The 19,304-nt window shown below is 46.9% G+C and overlaps 1 protein-coding gene across 2 annotated transcripts in view; it reads right to left on the minus strand.

The window, feature by feature from the left end:
* Positions 1–5,215: 5,215 nt before the first annotated feature.
* The window catches only part of LOC119180601 (uncharacterized), a 70,318-nt gene continuing 56,229 nt past the window's right edge, over positions 5,216–19,304 (minus strand). For both annotated transcript variants that reach the window (XM_075875115.1, XM_075875116.1), the window contains exons 11-17: positions 16,563–16,669; positions 15,487–15,998; positions 14,655–14,736; positions 13,309–13,423; positions 10,984–11,103; positions 9,980–10,056; positions 5,216–5,557 (exon numbers count right to left, since the gene is read on the minus strand). In XM_075875115.1, the coding sequence (XP_075731230.1) occupies positions 5,455–5,557; positions 9,980–10,056; positions 10,984–11,103; positions 13,309–13,423; positions 14,655–14,736; positions 15,487–15,998; positions 16,563–16,669 (1,116 nt within the window). In that variant the 3' untranslated portion in view covers positions 5,216–5,454. The remainder of the gene's footprint in view (positions 5,558–9,979; positions 10,057–10,983; positions 11,104–13,308; positions 13,424–14,654; positions 14,737–15,486; positions 15,999–16,562; positions 16,670–19,304) is intronic.

Raw genomic sequence — 19,304 nt, forward strand, 5'->3', positions numbered from 1 at the left:
ATAACAACAGAGATCCGCGGAGTGTTTCGGAGCGAGCTCACACTTTTAACCTCTCGGAATGTAACGCTTTCGAGTCATCTCCCATGTAAAGTGTAAAATATAAAGCAACAAACGAAACAAAAAAAGTGTCATCTTACGGTTGTCACTTTGTTTCCGTCCCTGCATGGCGTGCGGAGCACATAGTAAACACGTGCGTTAACCCTAGGTTTTCTAACAGCTCGTGCAACAAGTCCACGTTCAACGTAGAGTTGCGCTTATTTAGCGTTGATTTCAAAAAAACAAGCGTCAAATATTGTAGTAACAGTAATCTACTTGTACATCTTCGAAGACAAAACGAGAACAAATATCGGGAAAAGACCCGAACCTTTCAGACCCGGCGAGTGGTGTCATCCTAACACGTAGAAAACGGAACTTTCATCCTCAGAACTCACAATGAGACGCGTCGCGAATGTTGCAGGGACTTGAAAGTTCAATTATACACCCAGCTGCTCGCGCGTACTAGAGAGACGTGAACGGGACTATAAGGTACCATTTCTTCAGATGCGAAGCAGCTTACGGCACAGGACGATCCGTCGGTGTGCGGCGTGACCACAGTTACTGCGCATGCGCACTCTCCCCCTCTCCTCGCGAGGTTGCGGGTGGAGGAAGTGGCAGTCCGCTCTCCCCCTGCGCCATATCTCCCCCTTTCCTCGGGTGAGCGCGAGAAGGTGGGGTGGAGAAGGAGGCAGAGTGCTGCCTCCGCTTCGTTTCTCCTCTCCCGTTTATCTCTTCACCACAGCTGTGCGCTCCCATATATATAATGCTGTACGCGCTCGCTCCGCGGCACTCTCCTAGCAGCGCCAAGTGTTCACTTTGCGACACACGGTAATACACTAATGACACAGGGGAGAGGGTGGTCCATAACGGCACATAACAAATACAGAAGTCCACACGCAGATTAAACATACACGGAAACATGCAAATCAAAACACAAGTGAACATCAGCGCTGCTTCACATCCCCACATTGTTCCCTTTATTGGAACATGGTGCAATTTTTTTTCTTACGCAAGTTTTAACTTTCGCTAAACATCGGTGGTCAGAGCCACCTGGCTATAACAGATAGAGAGCCACGGCTCTTAATGCAGCCCACTTTCCATCTTCCTATAGGCCAATTAACGGTTACGTGGCAAAAAAAAAGAGATCACACAGCGATTTTGGAAGACAGCAGCCTGTACTTTATTTCGTTACTTGAATGAAAGGCGTGAATTTTTCATGCGAAAGCTTTTTTTTTTTTCAACTGTACAACGCTGATCGCGACAAACGCGCGCGGTTGACCAACCACGCGTCTGATATTTTCCGAGCAAGGCAACATGGCGAAATACAGCTTGAACGGAAAACAGTGGACAGAAGAAATACCGGTAACAACAAACAACAACGGCGGCAACTAAAAAGCAAAAAATAAAAAACCCAACAACATCCACAAACGAGTATTTATGAAAGTAAAATCACATGTGTTTCCTCTCGTGTCAGTTTTAAATTTTGTCAAGACTCCGGCACAGCCTTTGGCGTCAGCGTTCAGCAAACGCTCGCGTACCCGCTTGTGACGTACACTCAAGGCGTATACGTCATAGGTGACGCACATGCCACGTGACGCACACGCTTGTCACGTGGGAAGGAAAATAACTTAAAACAGTAAGACGGCTGTACGGGAGATTATGCACGGTGCAAGAATAAAAAATGTTCTCGTCAAAAGCACTAACGAGTAATAGCGCGTGTTTAGGCGTTAACCATCGTGAAAGCGGTCCGGGAAGTCGAATTTCTCCAAGAAGCGGCTCGTAACAGATGTGAAAGTGGCAGAGGATTAGGAACGATGTGCTCATTAGGAACGATGTGCTCATTAGGAACGATGTGCTCAGAACAAGTACACAGAACTGCACTGTGGCACAGCATTAAGCTGTCCCGCTACAACGGAAGCTTGATGTATTTAGAAAAAGTGTACTTAAAAGAGTACTCGGTACTCTACACTGGGAGGGCAGCAAGCCGCCACAATATCAAAGTTATTGACAAAACAGAAAAAAAAACAGCTGTTTAGCAGAAAGGCGCAGTACTTTCTGTATTTAGAAAATGTGGATAACGATTTAGAGTACTAGGTACCCTACCATGGGATGGCTTAAAGCCACTCCGTGAGCTCAGATGTGTTTAGAAAAAGTGGTTAACGATTTAGAGCACCTGGTACTCCACTCTAGAGCATACTTCTTTTTAGAAAAAAAATGTAACGATTTCGAGTACTTCGTACTCAACTATGGGAGAGCACTAAGGCGTCCCGATATATGTTCGCCTATACAAGAACGACGGCATTCGTACAAGAACTGTAATATCATCAGGAAGGCACACAACGGCCGCGCCGACTCACAGCTGACTACACCAAACAGGTACAGGTTGGCGTCTCTGGTTTTCGGTTAGGAACTTGATCATTCTGGCTAACTTCGTCCGGGATAATGACGCCGTCGCTCGGCCATAAGAATTGGTTTACCCCAAAACGACGAACCTTTATCTAAATGCGGGATTTACGTTAGAACAAAACAAGTATTAACGGTTAGAGCAGAAACCCGTTAGCACGGCTGTCACTCACAGGTGAAGCGCAGACGCCTCGGCGTTTTTTGTTTTTTTTTTAGGTTGTAACCGAGTATAGTACGCCGTGGTGCAGAACAGATTGATCTGTGTTTTGAAGGACCAAATAAAAGTTTATCCAATCCAATCCAACAGACTGTCTGCATTGAAAAAAGTCTTCTCCATGACATTTCTACCATGAGCGCGCTCCGTTGCACCAGACAAGGCGAAAGAGAAACAAGTAGAAAAAAGTAAAATCAAAACGACAGCGCGGTATGATTTAACTGCCTATCCATCGTACGGGACATCATACAAGCGGGCACAACAAAACGTTTCTGTCAGGTACCATCAGGTTCCGCCAGTCGGCATATCCTCTCCACACTCCGTCAAACGCGGCAACCACGTCGGTATCATAGTGTTCGTCATGTTCCATCCGGCACCAGCGATTTCTAACCTAATGAAAAGGTCAGAACTGTGACAGTCGTGTGAGCAACCACATTTTAGCATGTCTAGGTTACACCATGTTCAAATCAAGTCATGACAGATTCCAAAGCAATTAAAGTGCCAATTCAGGATTATATGAACAACGGCATTGTTCACAACCTCAAGTATATTTCGCGCACCATAAAGCGCTAACATAATCACATAAATGAGCAGTTTTACTCGAAATGGCCCAAATACAAAAACTCAAACTAACACAAATCTGCATTGGCACATATATACCCTCAACTTTCCTCTGAAACATTATCAATCAATTAGTAATTATTGTCAAGAAGTTGTCATTACTGTTTCAGAGGAAACATCAGTTTTTTGTTGTTGTTGTTGTTCCAACATAGCCTTATTTGAACTAGTTTCGGTTTTGCGTTTGGTCCATTTTGAAAAAAAAAAAAAAAAGCTTCTCAAACGTCCACATGAGTCTCTTGTCACACATCATAGTGGAAGATCTGCCCTAGCGACGCGTCTCCTAGCATTTTAGTTCCACAGCTGTAGTAGGGGCTCCACAAGCAGCTAGTGTTGCTAGGTGCCCCCCTCTCCACCAAGAATAAAGCTGCTAGTTGGACAATGACTTATCCTATTTAGACTCGCACATTAGCAACAACAGTTTTTCGTGATCGCTTTGAATGCTGTTCCTGTGCTCTTCAACAATGAACAGGTCTAAGCAGTTGCACACAACACTGTGTTCAGGTAAGTCGGTGCTGTTTAAAAGAACCCCCCCCCCCCCTATTCAGAAATGCTCCTTGGCTTGAATTTTAGTAGCTACAAAGGAGGTTTAAAGCCTCCTTGCTCGCTAACGCTTTCAATGCAGCGCGTTTTAAACGTGTTTGTGCGTTTGTGCTGCCTTGGCAACACCAAAAGCTGCGCGGTCAAACGCGTTTGTACTGCGTTGAAAGCGGTATAGCAAGTCAAGGAGAGTTTCTGAATACGGGGGTTGTAAACTCACTGCTAAAATCGTTCTTAAGGTCACTCGTAAGGACTATAGCGGTGTCACTTGCAACAGCAATGGTGCAGTGGGTAGAGCTTCTCCGTCCTTTGCTTTTCGTTTCTTGAAAAAAAAAAGCCAGAAAATGAGACCCAATACCACCAGCTTGCTATTGATCATACCACATTTTTTAAAGTAGGTTAAGTCACCGAGACAGAAATCATAGTTTGGCAGCGGAAAACATTAACCGTACCACTATACAATATGAACGCCGCGCTAATTCCCGGATCATTCAGACAGCTTGACCAAAACGTACACAAGACAGTCACTTTTTCCCACCGTTCAAATTTCTTATTATGTTTTGTTTTGGTCTAACAACAAATTGTCATGGTGTAAATTATTGTACACCAAGATTGACTAGACACACAAAAAAAGGTGAATAAAAAAAACTGACCCCCTAGCCGAGGAAGTTTCGGCTAAAGAAACACTACATGCAAAGTGCCAAACGGACAATCCAGGGACTAGAAGACAGATAGACTATAGACTAAACAAATGGCCACAAACGGTGCATCCTCGGTGCTCACTCATGAAGGAGGTACACTCGAACATATTTTTAGGCACACCAGCATCGCACTAGCATGCGAGGCACCAGTTGTATTCTCGCGTTACATAGACCACCGACATACAATATCGCGCTCGGTGATGGGCTATCTTGGTTTATGTGCAAACAGCGCCTTCTATTGCTCTATTCCCGTAGTCGTCTTTCACGTGAACAAGCGTTATTACTTATTTTTCTTCCCTTTTATTTCTTTTTTTTTTTGCTTAGTGACGAGTGTAACAGTTGAATTCACGCCCCCGGATTCGCAAACGATGTCTATCACTAGTAGGCTGACACCGAGGCCGCACTGGAGGCCACTCGCCGAACACCCGAGACTGGTGCAAACGCCACGGATCTCTGGCTCCGTTCTCAGTTAACAAACCGAGAAGTTCCAGAAAGGCGGATGTATACTTAAACCGCGAGTCGTCGAAAGCGAAAGCTGTACAACGTCACTTGTCCGTCGCTTGCGATTACTGAAACAATCGAAATTGTCTTAGCAACGACATCCATTCCCACAGCAAAATGGTTGAGGGAAAGGAACGTGACGTCACTGTGACTTCATGACAACGGCAATGTGCCTCGGCGTCCGTACCGAGGCACAAGTCCATTTCAATGACGATTCTCTATTATATTTGCAGTAGCGGCAACCTAGATCGCTTCGGAGTAAAAACCGAATCTGTCGCAAGGTTTGATGTTCGAGCACAGCAGTGTAAAAAAATGTGTAAAAAAAAAAGAACAGTGGTGATGTTCATGCATCGGCCTTGTAGTTCGTAAAACTGTTGCGCACAATCGCGCAGGCATTCCATTTTTTCTCGCGCTCTCTTTCTTTTCTTATTTTTTTCGTCTTTACTTGTTGGTGTTGCAGCACTTGGAGGCGAAGCTTTTGCTCTGTTTGTCGTTGAGAGTGAGGCTGTCCTTCTCGTGGGGAACGGCATGCTTGATCATACTCCTACAACACACACACACACGCAAACACAAAGAAACAGAAAAAAAGAATGTGTTAGTTATTGAAGAAGGGGTTAATCGGTTTGAGCAATGCTCACACACCAAAGACACGATAAACGAAAAACAAAACAGAGTCGACGTCGAAGAGGTAGCCGGGTAGTAAGACGACGTTGGAAAAATTTTAAGGCGCAAGATGAATTTCATTTGTTAGTTAGTTGGTTAATTAGTTAGTTCCAGGGGGATTGACATGCCAGACACCAAGGCATAATTAGGAGGCACACGCCGTAAATGTGGTGAGAGGGAGGGGGAAGGGTTCATGCAGGAAAACTGACAATCTAGAATCCCTTAAAAGCACGCCGCGATAATTTTCAGGAATGATCTTGGAATGTCTTCATTAGAGGAGTTTACTTCCTCTTAAATCGACTGCCCCCATTTTTTTTTTTTTTTGAATCCATAAAGTGGAGAGCTGCCAGCGGAGTTACAGAAATTGATCACACGCTTTAAGGACTCGCTTACACTGAAGGTGGGGCGGCCAAAGCGGAAAAGCGGCAAAGCGGGAAAGAACTTTTATCTATAGGCGGCGAAAGCGGGCGGAAAACTCATTCTTTCCAAAAACAATAAGAGAGTGGAACAGCTGAAGTGACGAATTGGTTAGTATAACAAATAGTTTTTTTTTTGTGCCGTGAAATTTTTCTTGTATTATGCATGTTCTGTGTGTATGAAAGTGTATTTGTGATCTATTATTATGTTCTGATAAGTTTGACAGTGTTTTTTATGTGCGTTTATGTATTTTGCTACAAATTCATTCGTACGGATTGTTTTTTGCCCCCCAACCCCTACGTAATGCCTATATGGAGATGTGGGTACTCTGTAAATAAATAAATAAAATAAATGAAACAAGGCAGAAAATGCTATCGGTCCCGGGTCAATTTTTAGCCGCCCGCATAACTTCGTTGCTTTACCGCGGCTAAAGCGGCGGTGGCGCTGGTGTACCTTCGGGAGTAGAGAGAGAGAGAGAGAGAAGGAATGTGGGAAAGGTATGGAGGTTAACTAGACTATGCGTCCAGTTTGCTACCCTACACATGGGGAGGGGGAGTAAAAAGAGAGAGAATGATAGACACATGTCACCTTCGGGAGTAATTCGGCAAAAGCACTGCCACGCCATAGCGTGGAAATGGCGAAATCGAACGCTAGGACAGCCGGCGTAAACGTAAACAAACGCTATACCGCCGTGGCAGAAAACGAAACAATACACCACGCACGCGTTTTTTTTTTCTTGCATTGTCCGCTAGTAAATACGTGGCCAAGTTTGCTGAAATAATATCCTCAAGCGTATGCATTTGGGGTACAGCTTCCTATGTTCACACGATCACTCGCCGCGATACAAAACAGCCAGCGGACGCACGGCGCCTCGATAACGATGTGAGGTGAACTGCCGCTCCGCTAGCGGCTTAAAGGGAAGCTGAAGGGGTTTTAGAATCGAATCAAACTTCGTGTTTATAGGAGGGACCGACACTATTGTCGACGATGTCATAATTGTTTTCCGCGGTTGCAGCAGCGGGAGCTTTAGAACAGGCGAAATAGAAGCTTGTCTCGCTCCGCCCCCGCGAGCGCGCTGAAAGAGTGGGCGTGGAAACATACGTCATCTTCGTTTCCTCTGGCCCCGGAGAGAGTGCTCTTTCTCATATTCAACCACGGCCTCCGTGACTAACCCATGACGTGCCGTTGCCGGAACTAATCGAAGAGGCCACACTTCAGCCGTGCTGCTGTGTCAGATGGCGCGGCATACCGAGAATGACGTCACCGTGTTCGCTCCGCATCTCAAGAAGCTCGGCGGCCACAGCCACTGTTTTTTTTTTTCACCATAAAGTGCTTTTGGCGTTCACTTTTTAGAACTCTCGCGTCGCTTTTTTAATTCCGCATGGATCAAGCTGTCCTTACACGCTCCTAAGTCATTTTTTTTAGAAAAGTGCTTCAGCTTTCCTTTAATAAATAAGCTCTCATGTCTGCTTAGTACATGTTACATTCACTGCACAACACGACGGAATGTACCGCGAAAGTGATCGTGTCCCCAAAAGAGCTCGAAAATGTACCTGCTCAGCTATCGCGTATAGTATAACGTCGCTAACAGGCGTTGACCAACCTGCGTTCTAGTCTCAACTTCACAGAGATGCGGCGGAATCAGCACCACGAGTGCGCGTCGCATCTAAAATAAACCTCTGCACGACGCGTTCTCGACTAGTTTTGGCAGTTGCCTATACCCCGTTTTCCAGCATACTAAGTGGCACTTCCGTAATCTCATGCAGCTCAGCTTTGATTTGAGACACTACGGGTTATGACTGTACATACTGCACGGAATCGTTATATACTAAGACGCAGAAAAAGACAAAGCTAAAGATGAAATAGGCAACGAAAGGATGTATACATTTCTTAATCCATCTCCGTTTTTTTTTTCCTGGCGTCGACGCGTATATAGTAGCGTAACATAATACCATACCACGTATGCTGGCCCGTATACATCGAAGTACTCTCGCACGCCGATCGCGAACAGCAAGCATCACACATTAATGATGATGAATCAACACATTTGTTGGGCCCAACATTGTTGGTAGTGCGCGCACCAGACGGAGCAGTTCCCCAGTTGCGAGACCCATATGTATCCAGCAACCTCCCATATGTATCCAACCTTCCATAACAAGGTCTCCCATCGATCAAGGGGTTGGGTATTCGGGGTGTCGGGGGAAGGGACGGTGTGGGGGGGGGGGGGGGGGTCTTCACATTTAAAACCAACTGTCGTGATCTCTCCTATTCAATCAGGGTATTCTATCACCATCGAAGACCGGGTAGTGAAGTTCTTACGCGGTTCACTCACGCAAACATACGACGGAGCGAGCTAATTCGACCACAGTCGTGAAGGTTAAGTGTCACAAAGCAGACTCGGGGCCACGAACGACTACTACAAAAAAAAAACAACGCGAAAGTTGTCTCCATGCGTGCGTACGAACGTGTACAAACATAACTTTCAAGGCATGTGCACGACGCAGTTAGATGGCAACTGCAGTTCACCGAGTTGTTGAAGGAAGCTTCACGGGAAACGTAACTAAAGCGATAAACAGTAGCGTCACACGCTCACCGCCACTCGTAATCACCCCTTATCGCAGGGCCAAAATAGGCTTTATAAGATAACGCCACGCGTTATTGCAAGCGAAGGCGCAGTCGACAAGCGCCCGCACTGATATCCGTCGAGTCCTCACAGATATGGCGGCAAGCGCGTACAGTATCTTTTCGGCGTCTGCTAGCCCGAGACCTGCTCATTAACCTTTCAGAGACAATAGTTATAGCGCGAGAACAAAACGACGACACAGAGACAAGAAGGACACGAAAGACACGAACTATCTTCATGCCATACCAAGTAGCCCAAGCTGCCACACTTCCAATTTTCACAGGGCTTCATCCCGCGGTAGCCAGAACCAACGCCTCCTAGATTTCCCTTGCCTGCCGGATGAGCGCGAAACGGCCGTCATTTATGAAGGCGCTGCCTACGTAGGAGAGTAAGGGTCTTTTTACTTGGCCTTTGAGATCGGCAGTTTTCGCGTTTACTACTAATTTCAGAGGCTATGCCTTGTATCGAAAAAGTTGTTTGCCTAATGACGGTGTCACTTACGTAGGGTTAATTATAATTACGTTTACGCCTTTTTAAAACTTTTCTACGTTATTTTTGTTGCATATAAGCTCCAAAAACGTAAAAAACTTATTTGAAGACAACCCTACTTGAGTGGCGCCACCACTGTAGTTCCGACGACCGCCGCTTCCCAAGTGACCGTCGATAATCGGGCAGGCAAGGGAAATCTAGGAGGCGTTGCCAGAACAGTCCAAGCCGAGAAAAACGAACGCCAACCGGAGGTGCGCAGCGGGGGGGGGGGGGGGGGGGACGGAGCAGCCCGAGAAAAACGAGCGAGCTCTGGCTGGCTCTGGCAGCCCGCGGGTAGCCATAAGTGGAAAATTGAAGAACCGTGAAGCAAAAGTGAAGTAGGACACTTGTAACGCGCGCCTAAATCTAGCTGCGCAAGTGTTTTAGTCATTCACCTGGGTCGACATGCGGCCGCCCTGGCCACGTATCGAACCCACGACCTTTGGCGTAGGATGAGCTAAATCAAGTACAAAATAGGCTATAATTAGAAGTGACTGGGAAGGTTGTGCACCCCGCACTCCGCCAGTGAGATTGCTAAATGAAACCACGTGAACACAGATGCCCCGCGTGTCCAATGACATTTCTCTAAAAGTGTAACGACATATTTCGTACTAACAGCAGTGAGAACGACACAGTTACCATCGCACCGCATGGAAGTACAGAATGTCTAAGTTTTAAAAAAATGTGAAAAAAATGTGTTGGAGTACAGTACTCGTAGCGGTACAATTCACTCACCTGGTCAAGGCGCCAACAGCTTCGTTAATATTTGAACCGTCTTTGGCACTTGTCTCCACAAATATGGCTTTCATTTCCTGAAAGGCGTACGAAACCAATGTGATCAGCTCCAGCTTCTTTTTTAAAGCTTCTAGACGTGTGATGGACTTACTAGATGATAGGCAATCACTAGGCAAGAGTATTGAGAATCTGAATCCTCCCCTTCTCCTCCCCTAGAACTCTTCTGTCCTAAATCCCCTTCCCCTATACAGAGTACATGTGGGCGCCTAATAATCGACTTGCTCGCAGGATTCCGTGCCGATCGGTTGTGCCCTCGCGATCTCCGACGTCAGCGTAGCTCTGGCCGACTGGGCTGGCCCCACGTCATCTCCTGACGCCGATCTCCGACGACAGCCTAGCTCTGACCTACCGGACTTGCTCTACGCCACCTCGTGACGCCGACAAGAACTCTCGCAAGTGGTGCCCCGTCCTAGGGCTCCCGTGACCGTGTTTTCATCTTTCCTATCTCTCCTATCCCTCATATGTCCTCGCTCTCTGGCTTAGCGCATCTTTCTTTCTCTATATATACCTTTAATCTTATTCCTTCAATCCCTCCTCACCCCCATCCCTTGTGAGCTACCGTTGAGGTGTCGCACCGTGATGCAGACAGTTACGGGGCTCACTTTTCTCTTCCTTTCTTTTTTAGAACCACTTTGCGCCTGATAAACGCATCAGAATAATACTATGTTCTCCCTTAAAGAGCTTTCTCTCTTTCTCTCTCATCTGAATAGCTTTAACGCATGCATTACAACGAGGCGCCTGAAGTGTGTTTGGATTAACGTGCCACATCATGAAAGACGCCAGTTAGTCTCGGTTAAGCAAAAGTTTAGTGGTAGTTGCTCATGGATTACCGTAGTTAATAGTGGAAGTAGTAAAAGTAGAAACAGTAGTGGTTATAGTAGTAGCGGTAACAGTAGTAGTAGTTTCTTGGCGGTCGCTTACGACTTGACAGCTCGGACACTCACTTGTGATATCTTCTCGCCGGCTTCTCTCTCCACGACGGGTTTGCCCTGCATTTTGAACACGTCCCGCATGTCGGTCTTGTTGGAGACCAACATGATGGGGATGCCGCGGGATGCCACTTCCTGCGATGCCAAACAGTGCGCAGGCTACGATGTACATAGCACGTAGAAATCACATGCACGCAGTGACGTATTGTTTTTTTTTTTTTGTGCCGTATTTAAAGGTACTCTGCAACACTTTTACAGCAAGGTCAGAAAACGCTGCTAATTGGTAGTCGAGGCTCGTGAGATACGTAATAATCCACTTCAAGTTGTGAAAGACTATGTCTACTTAGGGCAGGTAATAACCGCAGAGCCGAACCACGAGATTGAAGTAACTAGAACAATAAGATTGGGGGGGGAACACATTTGGCAAGCACTCTCAAATTATGACAGGGATAGATTGCCACTATCCCTCAAGAAGAAGGTATATATTAACAGCTGTATCTTGCCGGTACTTAGCTACGGAGCAGAAACCTGGAGACTTACAAAGAGGGTTCTGCTTAAATTGAGGACGACGCAGCGAGCAATGGAAAGAAAAATGGTAGGTGTAACCTTAAGAGACAAGAAAAGAGCAGAGTGGATTAGGGCACAAACGTGGGTTAAGGATATAATAGTTGAAATCAAGAAGAAGTAATGGACATGAGCCGGGCATGTGGCGCGTAGACAGGATAACCGCTGGTCGTCAAGGGTAATAAACTGCATTCCCAGAGAAGGCAAGAGGGTTAGGGGGAGACAGAAGGTTAGGTGGGCAGATGAAATTAAGAATTTGGCGCGTATAAATTGGCAGCAGCAAGCACAGACCAGGTTAACTGGCGGAACATGAGAGAGGCCTTTGTCCTGTAGTGGACGTAGCCAGGCTGATGATGATGATAATTATGATGATGATGATTCTCGTGAGAACACGTGAGCCGAGCATTGTAGAACAAATCGCGTCTTAGAATTAACAATTCATCCTTAAAGTCAATTAAAAATAAATCTTTCTTCTCTCTAACAATGATGACATGCAGTTACATGACCACGCCATGTACCCAAGTTCGCGGCAACTGGTTTGGTTGAGCCAGGGTTGAGTATCGTGGGCTGCAAAATGGCTGCACCCACCGCAAGAGGCCGCTACGTGCCCGCGCTCGCGATCTCACTGAAGGTTCGGTGCCCGTTCACAGAAAAATAAAACGAAAAACCTCCACTCAAGATCAAAACGCCCACATGACGTGCCTTCCTTACCCCGTACCAATCCTCCTTCGTTAGCATATAGCGCATTCTTCAGGTTGACATAAATGAGAAAGCAATTACAGTGGGCAACTAAGTTCTGTCTTTCCTCTTGTGCTTGACAGATTCTACAAAAAGTTTGCAGCGGTCTATTCCCGAGGCAATCAACTTTTCTACTGAAGCCATTGGATTGTTTCTTGGAAAAGTATCGCAGCGCCCCTTTAAGGTGAAAGTATTACGTGTCACGCGTGATGACGTCATCCTATGACGTCGCTTCATCAGTGATTGCGCCATTATTACGTGACATTCTGCCAAACTTTGTGACCTCGTTACGACGCCACTATGGCGTCCGGTGTAACGTCACATCGCGATGTCGCATAACGCAGCGTCAATTGATGACGTCATCGCATGACCATCGCTTGGTCAAAAGTGCACCGATCCCGGAGGCATGTTGTGCAAAACCACGTGGGGTGCTGGAAGCATAATTTCCTACAATACTTAGTAGAGGTAACTCTGGCGCTAGTGTCTGTGGGGGTTGCATAGCAGGGCGCTTCAGCAAGCATGGAAACGATGGGTGCTACACGGACTTGTCTAATCTTCATTCTTCCGACTCTTCTTGGCTCTGAGCAGCCTGTATCCACTTTTCCGCAAGAAGAGGCTCGGCAAAGGTTTACTAATTACGCTTCACCACCTTGATCTCGTCAGGCTCACCAATCCAAATCTGCTCACGAAATGCACAACGGTCTGTTCTTTTATTCGAAACAAAACCAAAACTCGGCAATTAACAAAGCCGCAATTGCGTTCGAAGGCCGCAGGCACGAAGACTCTGCAAATTCGGGTTCTACCCATCGTTCCCATGGTGGCTGAATGATCACAGCGCCAGAGCACCCTCTAGTTGATTTTAGGAAACTCTATGGCTGTGATACTCCAGTGCCTCCGATACCGGAGGCAAAGAAAGAGGACGTTGGCTTCAGAAAGCTTCTGGGGATGGGAGGGATCCACGAGAAGAACAAGATGGCTTTCGCCGTATTGGCTCATACATAAGAAACCATGTATCATTTTTTTTTTCTTTCGACTTACCTCGAGGTCAGACATCCACTGCCTGACGTTCAGGAACGACTGCTCGTTTGTGCAGTCATACATGAGCATGACGCCGTCGGCTTTGCGGAAATATGACTGCGTTATGCACCGAAATCTGCGTGGAAAAGATAGGTTGGTCAGGTTATCTTTCGATTCGGTTCATCCAATATTCTTTCTTGTCTTTAAGGATACGGTGATTCGTAAGGATATCAATTCAATTGTACAGCATCGGACATAAAAACGCGGCCATTGCGTGAGTTAGCACCAATTCTTAAAGTAGTATTGGTGGCGCAACTATTGATGCCACGCCTATTCAAACATCATCCTCCGCCTCTAGACGCCAGTCGGTGAGCTGATTCGCACAGGTGGAAACGTGTTTCTTAATAATAATTTGTGAAGTTTCACATGCCAAAACTACCATATAACCGCGAAGCAGAGCTACTTACTATAATGATTATTATTTCATGATTACTACTTCTGGGCGAAAAAGGCATGCAGCATATTGTAACCTGGTGCTAAAACAAATTAGCCTCCGCACGTTACATCTGCAACAAACAGCAATAAATCACAGCATATCCACGGAGTGAATGATGATGAGTGGGGCGAAGCGTCCGCCAGCCCGTCCGTGCTTCCGTCCATCTGTTCGTTCTTGCTTCCATCCGTCCGCGCGACCATCCGTGCGTCCATCCATGCGTCCATCGATGCGTCCGTCCGTCTGTCCGTGAGTCCGTTCATCTGTCTGTCCGTCCGTTCGTGCGTCCATCCGCCCGTACGTCTGCGCGTCCATCCATCTGTCCGTCCGTCTTCTATTCTGTCTGTCCGTCCGTCGGTGCGTCCATCTAGTGAACACTCCAAGTACCGCCATCTCGCATCCCCTGTGGCACATACCCGCTCCACGCGTCCATCCATCCATCCGTTCGTTTGCTAGCCTGTCTGTCCGTCCATGCGTCTGTCCGTGCGTCCATGTAGTGAACACTCCAAGTACCGCCCTCTCCCATTTAGCATCCCCTGTGGCACATACCCGCTCTAGAGCGGGTATGTGCCATTGGTGGCTACGTACAACATCGGAGGATGTACAGACCGACGCCTTAAGGAGCTTCGCCCCTAAAAATATTTCTACGACAGTAGGAATTAGCCAGTCCAGTGGGGACACGCGCATAAGCCTGGCGCACTGTTTGCACAAAGTACACGGCATACAACGCAAGTCCGGTCGACCGCAATACATATACATAGGAGGACAGTGCTCGTTTGCAGTTCGGCGTAGTGAGTATTAATTTTATTTCCCTTTCTCTCTCTCTCTAGTTCACCCGTCTAGTTCTGAGCAGGGCGATTCAGCTGTCACGTACCTTTCTTGCCCGGCCGTGTCCCACAGCTGCAGGCTAACGTTTTTGTTGTCGATGCAGATGTTTTTCGTCTGGAAGTCCACCCCTGCATACATCCGCAAAAAAAAAACATGTCTGCGTTAGAAAATGATGTTTATCGTGTATATAGGATGCGTTTGACGCGAGGTAAGTACCACTGAACACAAGCTTGGTTCGGAGAGGAGAAGAGTAACGGGACGGAGGAAAAATGGTGTGCATATTAGGTTGCCGTTTCTCAGTCCCTCACGGCGACGGCATAAACGAATAACTACCCTCAAAGTATGCACATGCCAGCTATCATACTAGTACTAGTAATTATATAGGAAGTGCCGATGCGAAAAATTAGCTTTATCTCGCAACAGCTATAGGTCTTGCCAACCTTTATGCGCTTTTTCGCATGACGCTAGTGTACTGCGGCGAAGGTTATTTAACCGTTCCACACACAATCGGGAATAATTAGAACAAATGTCGTAATTCATCGCAATTTTCTTTTTGCGTTCGCTCTAGGACTGGTTTTCAGAAGATCTGCGGCTGTACCCGCACAATCGGGAGGATGGCTCAAAATTTAGGAGTCTCCGAGGAAAATCGGGATAGTTGACAGGTATGGTTTTCACGCGGGCCATAGCTTCCAAAGAGGGGCTAGACCACTTTAGGACTTCCCTCCCTCCACATCAAAAAAAAATCGTCGATATAAATTTAACTCACCGTCACCTCTCTTCTTTCATTGAGATTGTACACCGCTTAGGGATTCGGAAGGACCTTAATACTTTCCACTTATTTAAGTTAACCAAAGCGAATGAAATGTAAGCTCAATCACCCAGCGTGGAGGTCAGCTGCGGCATGAATATTCCCCTGCTGAGCCTCATGATGAACGACGACTTGCCCACGGCCGCGTCGCCGACGAATACCACCCTGAACGTGAGCTCGGGCGGTCCCGTGGAGTCGGTGAAGCTTCCGAGACGGTGGAGCTGCTGCGAAGACGTGGAGCTGGACGAAACCCTGCGGCTGCCCCGGGTCTCCTGGTCGGAGACCTTCATCTGGGCCACCGAGCTCCTCCTGCGGTCGTCGACGTAGCCGTCATCCTCGAGTGGCCTGTCGAGGTCGGGCTCGTCAGTCGATTTCGCTGGCGTGTCCTGTCTCGACAGGTGGCGCCGCGGCACGGGCTTGGGCTCGGGGGACGTGACCCTAGACCTGGGAAGCGGCACGGGGGGAATGCCCGACCTCTGCGGAGACAACGACCTCTGCCGCCTCGTCTTCAGGGCGCTGGGCGAAGGGGTGATCTTCACGCTCTGGCACGAACCAGACGGGCTAGGAGCTCGGCGGTGGTACCTGGAGAAAACAAGCGATTGGTAACACTGCGGTTCAAGTAAATGGCAGGTAACGGCAGCTGAACATATTTCCAGGGCTATCACGCCTAAGCATATATATATATATATATATATATATATATATATATATATATATATATATATATATATATATATATATATATATATATATATATATATATATATATATATATATATATATATACAAGCAGTCGTAGCACTGATAGACACACGCGCACACACTAAAGCTATTCACGGTGTCTCTGTACACATTCAAAGCACGCAAAATTCTTGAAAATCGGTTGCCGATAGTGCAGCTACTTCGATAAACCGTTTTGTCTTCTTGAACGCTGCATTTAGAAGACAAGGCCACTTGGAGAAACGATAGCTCCAGCAACGCTCCACGTTCAAGTTTTTTTCATCTCTTCAAGCTTTCATCGCTCCGTGAACATCTGTCTTTTTTAGCACACGCAAAATGCGTTATAGACGTCACATTTCTCGCACAATTTGACTTAGCCCAAACTCGTAACAAATTATGACGGTACAAACGGGACGAATGACTTACTTCGCCGTACTTGGGTCGACGCCAAGTTGGCGTTTGATTTCGCTAATCCTCCTTGAAGACAGATTGCCCCTACTCATCGGCTTCGGCGAATCATCGATACTCTCCATCTGCAGTTTGACAAGGGAAAACAAAAAAAAACATCTTAGTGAATTATTGTGTGCAGATAGGCAAGATTATCAAAAGAAACGGCGGAACATTTGCCATAATTTTCGTATAAAGGCCTCAGCTTCGTTAAAACGTCGAAGAATAATTACTACATGCCTCTATAGAGAGGCGAAAGAAAGTGGGTAAGGAGGAAAAATGGGGCTGATAATTTGCTGTTTTTCAGGCCCTCACGGCGACGTCATAAACAAATAACCACCACCGTAGTATGCACAAGTCAGCCATCATACTGGTACTCGTAACTATACCAGTACTGTATACATCAATGTTATACAGTAATTAAGGTACTCGGCTTCTGATAAAGTCACGGGGTCGATCCCGGCCACACCATTCGCGTTTCCGTGGAGGCCGAACGCCAAGAGCCAGAGTACTGTGCGATTACAGAGCACGTTAAAGAACAACAGGTTGGGCTAAATTTGCGCAGTTCTCCAATACGGCATGACTGATAATTGCATCGTGCATTTGGCATGTAACACCTTAAATAACAAAAATTATACTTAATATTCCCTTCTTGTGCATTATTCAACGCACAAACAAAGCTATCCCCACCAGGTGGCGCCAGCGAGCGCACCGTTACAGTCGCGGTCCGTCAGCGATACAGCGTATATGACAGCCTGACGTTGGCAGCACAGACCTTTACAAACCCGTTTTGTTAGAGAAACATCAGCATAACGCGTACTGCTGGGAACTTGGGTTGTGGTCCAACGATAATATCCACACGTGAGACCACAAGTATGGCGACTGCCGCGCTAGCGCCCCTTGCGGATGACGTCACGAGAATACGTCATACAGCCTATATTACGGAGGGGTTTCAGTGCCGCTATGTTGGGCTGTCAACCTTTGCGTTTTTACGTCTACGGAAGACGCATACGCATGAAAGCGGTTGAGTTGCTGCATACAATGTTTCATGGCCTTATTCAAGTCGCAATATACAAAAAAACATGGACTTAAAAGCCTAAGATGGCGGTGCCCCGGCGTCTTACAGAAAAAAGTCGATACAGTGTTCCTGCTGCTGAGTGCCACGAATTCCAAAGTCAAAGACGAAAACCAATCGCGCCCTTTCTTCCGTTAAAGTAAACGAAATGGCGGCAGCCTCTAACCGTAATTATGAGAAGCGCTCAACGCCAGAGGTGAGACACTTTGGACCTTGCACGCGTGTTACGAAACCGGCGTGCAACTTCCACGCTGTGTTCGAACTCTCGAAACGCCGTACGCGGTCTGTGCGCGTAAAATTAAGCAAAAAAATGAGTGACGTAACTCGGTCTAGGATGCGTCTATTCAGCACCGAGTTACCCCGAAAGCCGACGAAGCGAAGGTTAATGGTGAAATGATTCTGCAATAGCACGACCGACGCGAGCGCCCTTTTTGCAGACGGAAACTCGCAAATCATCCGCGGCTGCTCGCGAGGAGCGGATTGAGAAAAGTGCGCGCGCGCGCAGACTTGTCAGACGGCGCAGCCTGAAGCCCCGCTCAAGCCGCTTTCTGTGCCTGCGCCCACCGAAAGGCGAACAGCAGTCGCGTTGCACCCCACTGAAGAAACATTCCGCGAAGCGACAACCTCAAACGCGGCAGCGCAAGCTGCGAAAATCGCAGCACCTGCGCCGCTACCGCTTTCCGGCACATAATCGCCGACCGATAAAGAGATTAAGATTAAAGCGTATAATCTATACGGCGTGTGTGTGTGTGTCTGTACGCATTCCTCAGGAGCGCAATGACAGAACATTGGTAGCCATCACATGCAGGTAGCGAAACATAAGATCACGTTTATCCATTAGGTAATGATATCCTGCAGCAACACCCAAGTATGATTGAAGCATATATACTAAAGCGTAATTATCCTACTATTACAATTTCACAGCCAATATTATTATACCATATACCTCTTACATTTTTCTATTGAGCATTTTGCTGTTTTTTTTTTGTTTCCTTCGTTTGTTTGTATGTTCTTGCAAAAAAAAATATAGCCTGTTTATTTCACACCTTAATTCTACGTGAGTATGCGAGGTATTTTTCAATATATAATATAAAGGGCTAAAATCACGTGATTCTGAGCAGCAACGTCAAATATTACGTCATTGGTAGAGCCTCCCTTATACACTGTCGACTCTGGTTCTGGCAGTGGCGAGCAATCCTGGCAAAAACGTGAGAACCACGAAGTGGCACGGCTAAAATCAGAAGTGACACTGACGAACTATAGACACTGGCAGAATAGGACTACTTACGCAACGCCAGACGGAAACTTTTGTTTTCATTGAAACTTCGGCAAGAATATCATGTCATGCGTGGACTTTCTGCTCACGTCATATGACTGTCCGACCGGAACCAAATCCTTGAGCTTCGAGTGGATAGCGAAACTGCCGAGGAGGAGCAGGACCGTTCTAGAAGGTCAAAATTTATACAGAGCCGATACGGCCTGCCGAACGGTCATATCACAGCCTCAGCCTATGAAACGGCAGAGAGAGAGGGAGAGAACAAAATGAGAAGGGCAGGGAGGTCAACTAGGACTGATCCCCGGTAGGCTACCCTGCACTGGGGAAGGGGAGAGGGTGAAGGAAAGTTATAGAGGAAAAGAAAGAAGGT

Source organism: Rhipicephalus microplus, chromosome 10, assembly GCF_043290135.1.
Source record: "Rhipicephalus microplus isolate Deutch F79 chromosome 10, USDA_Rmic, whole genome shotgun sequence".
Taxonomy (NCBI): domain Eukaryota; kingdom Metazoa; phylum Arthropoda; class Arachnida; order Ixodida; family Ixodidae; genus Rhipicephalus; species Rhipicephalus microplus.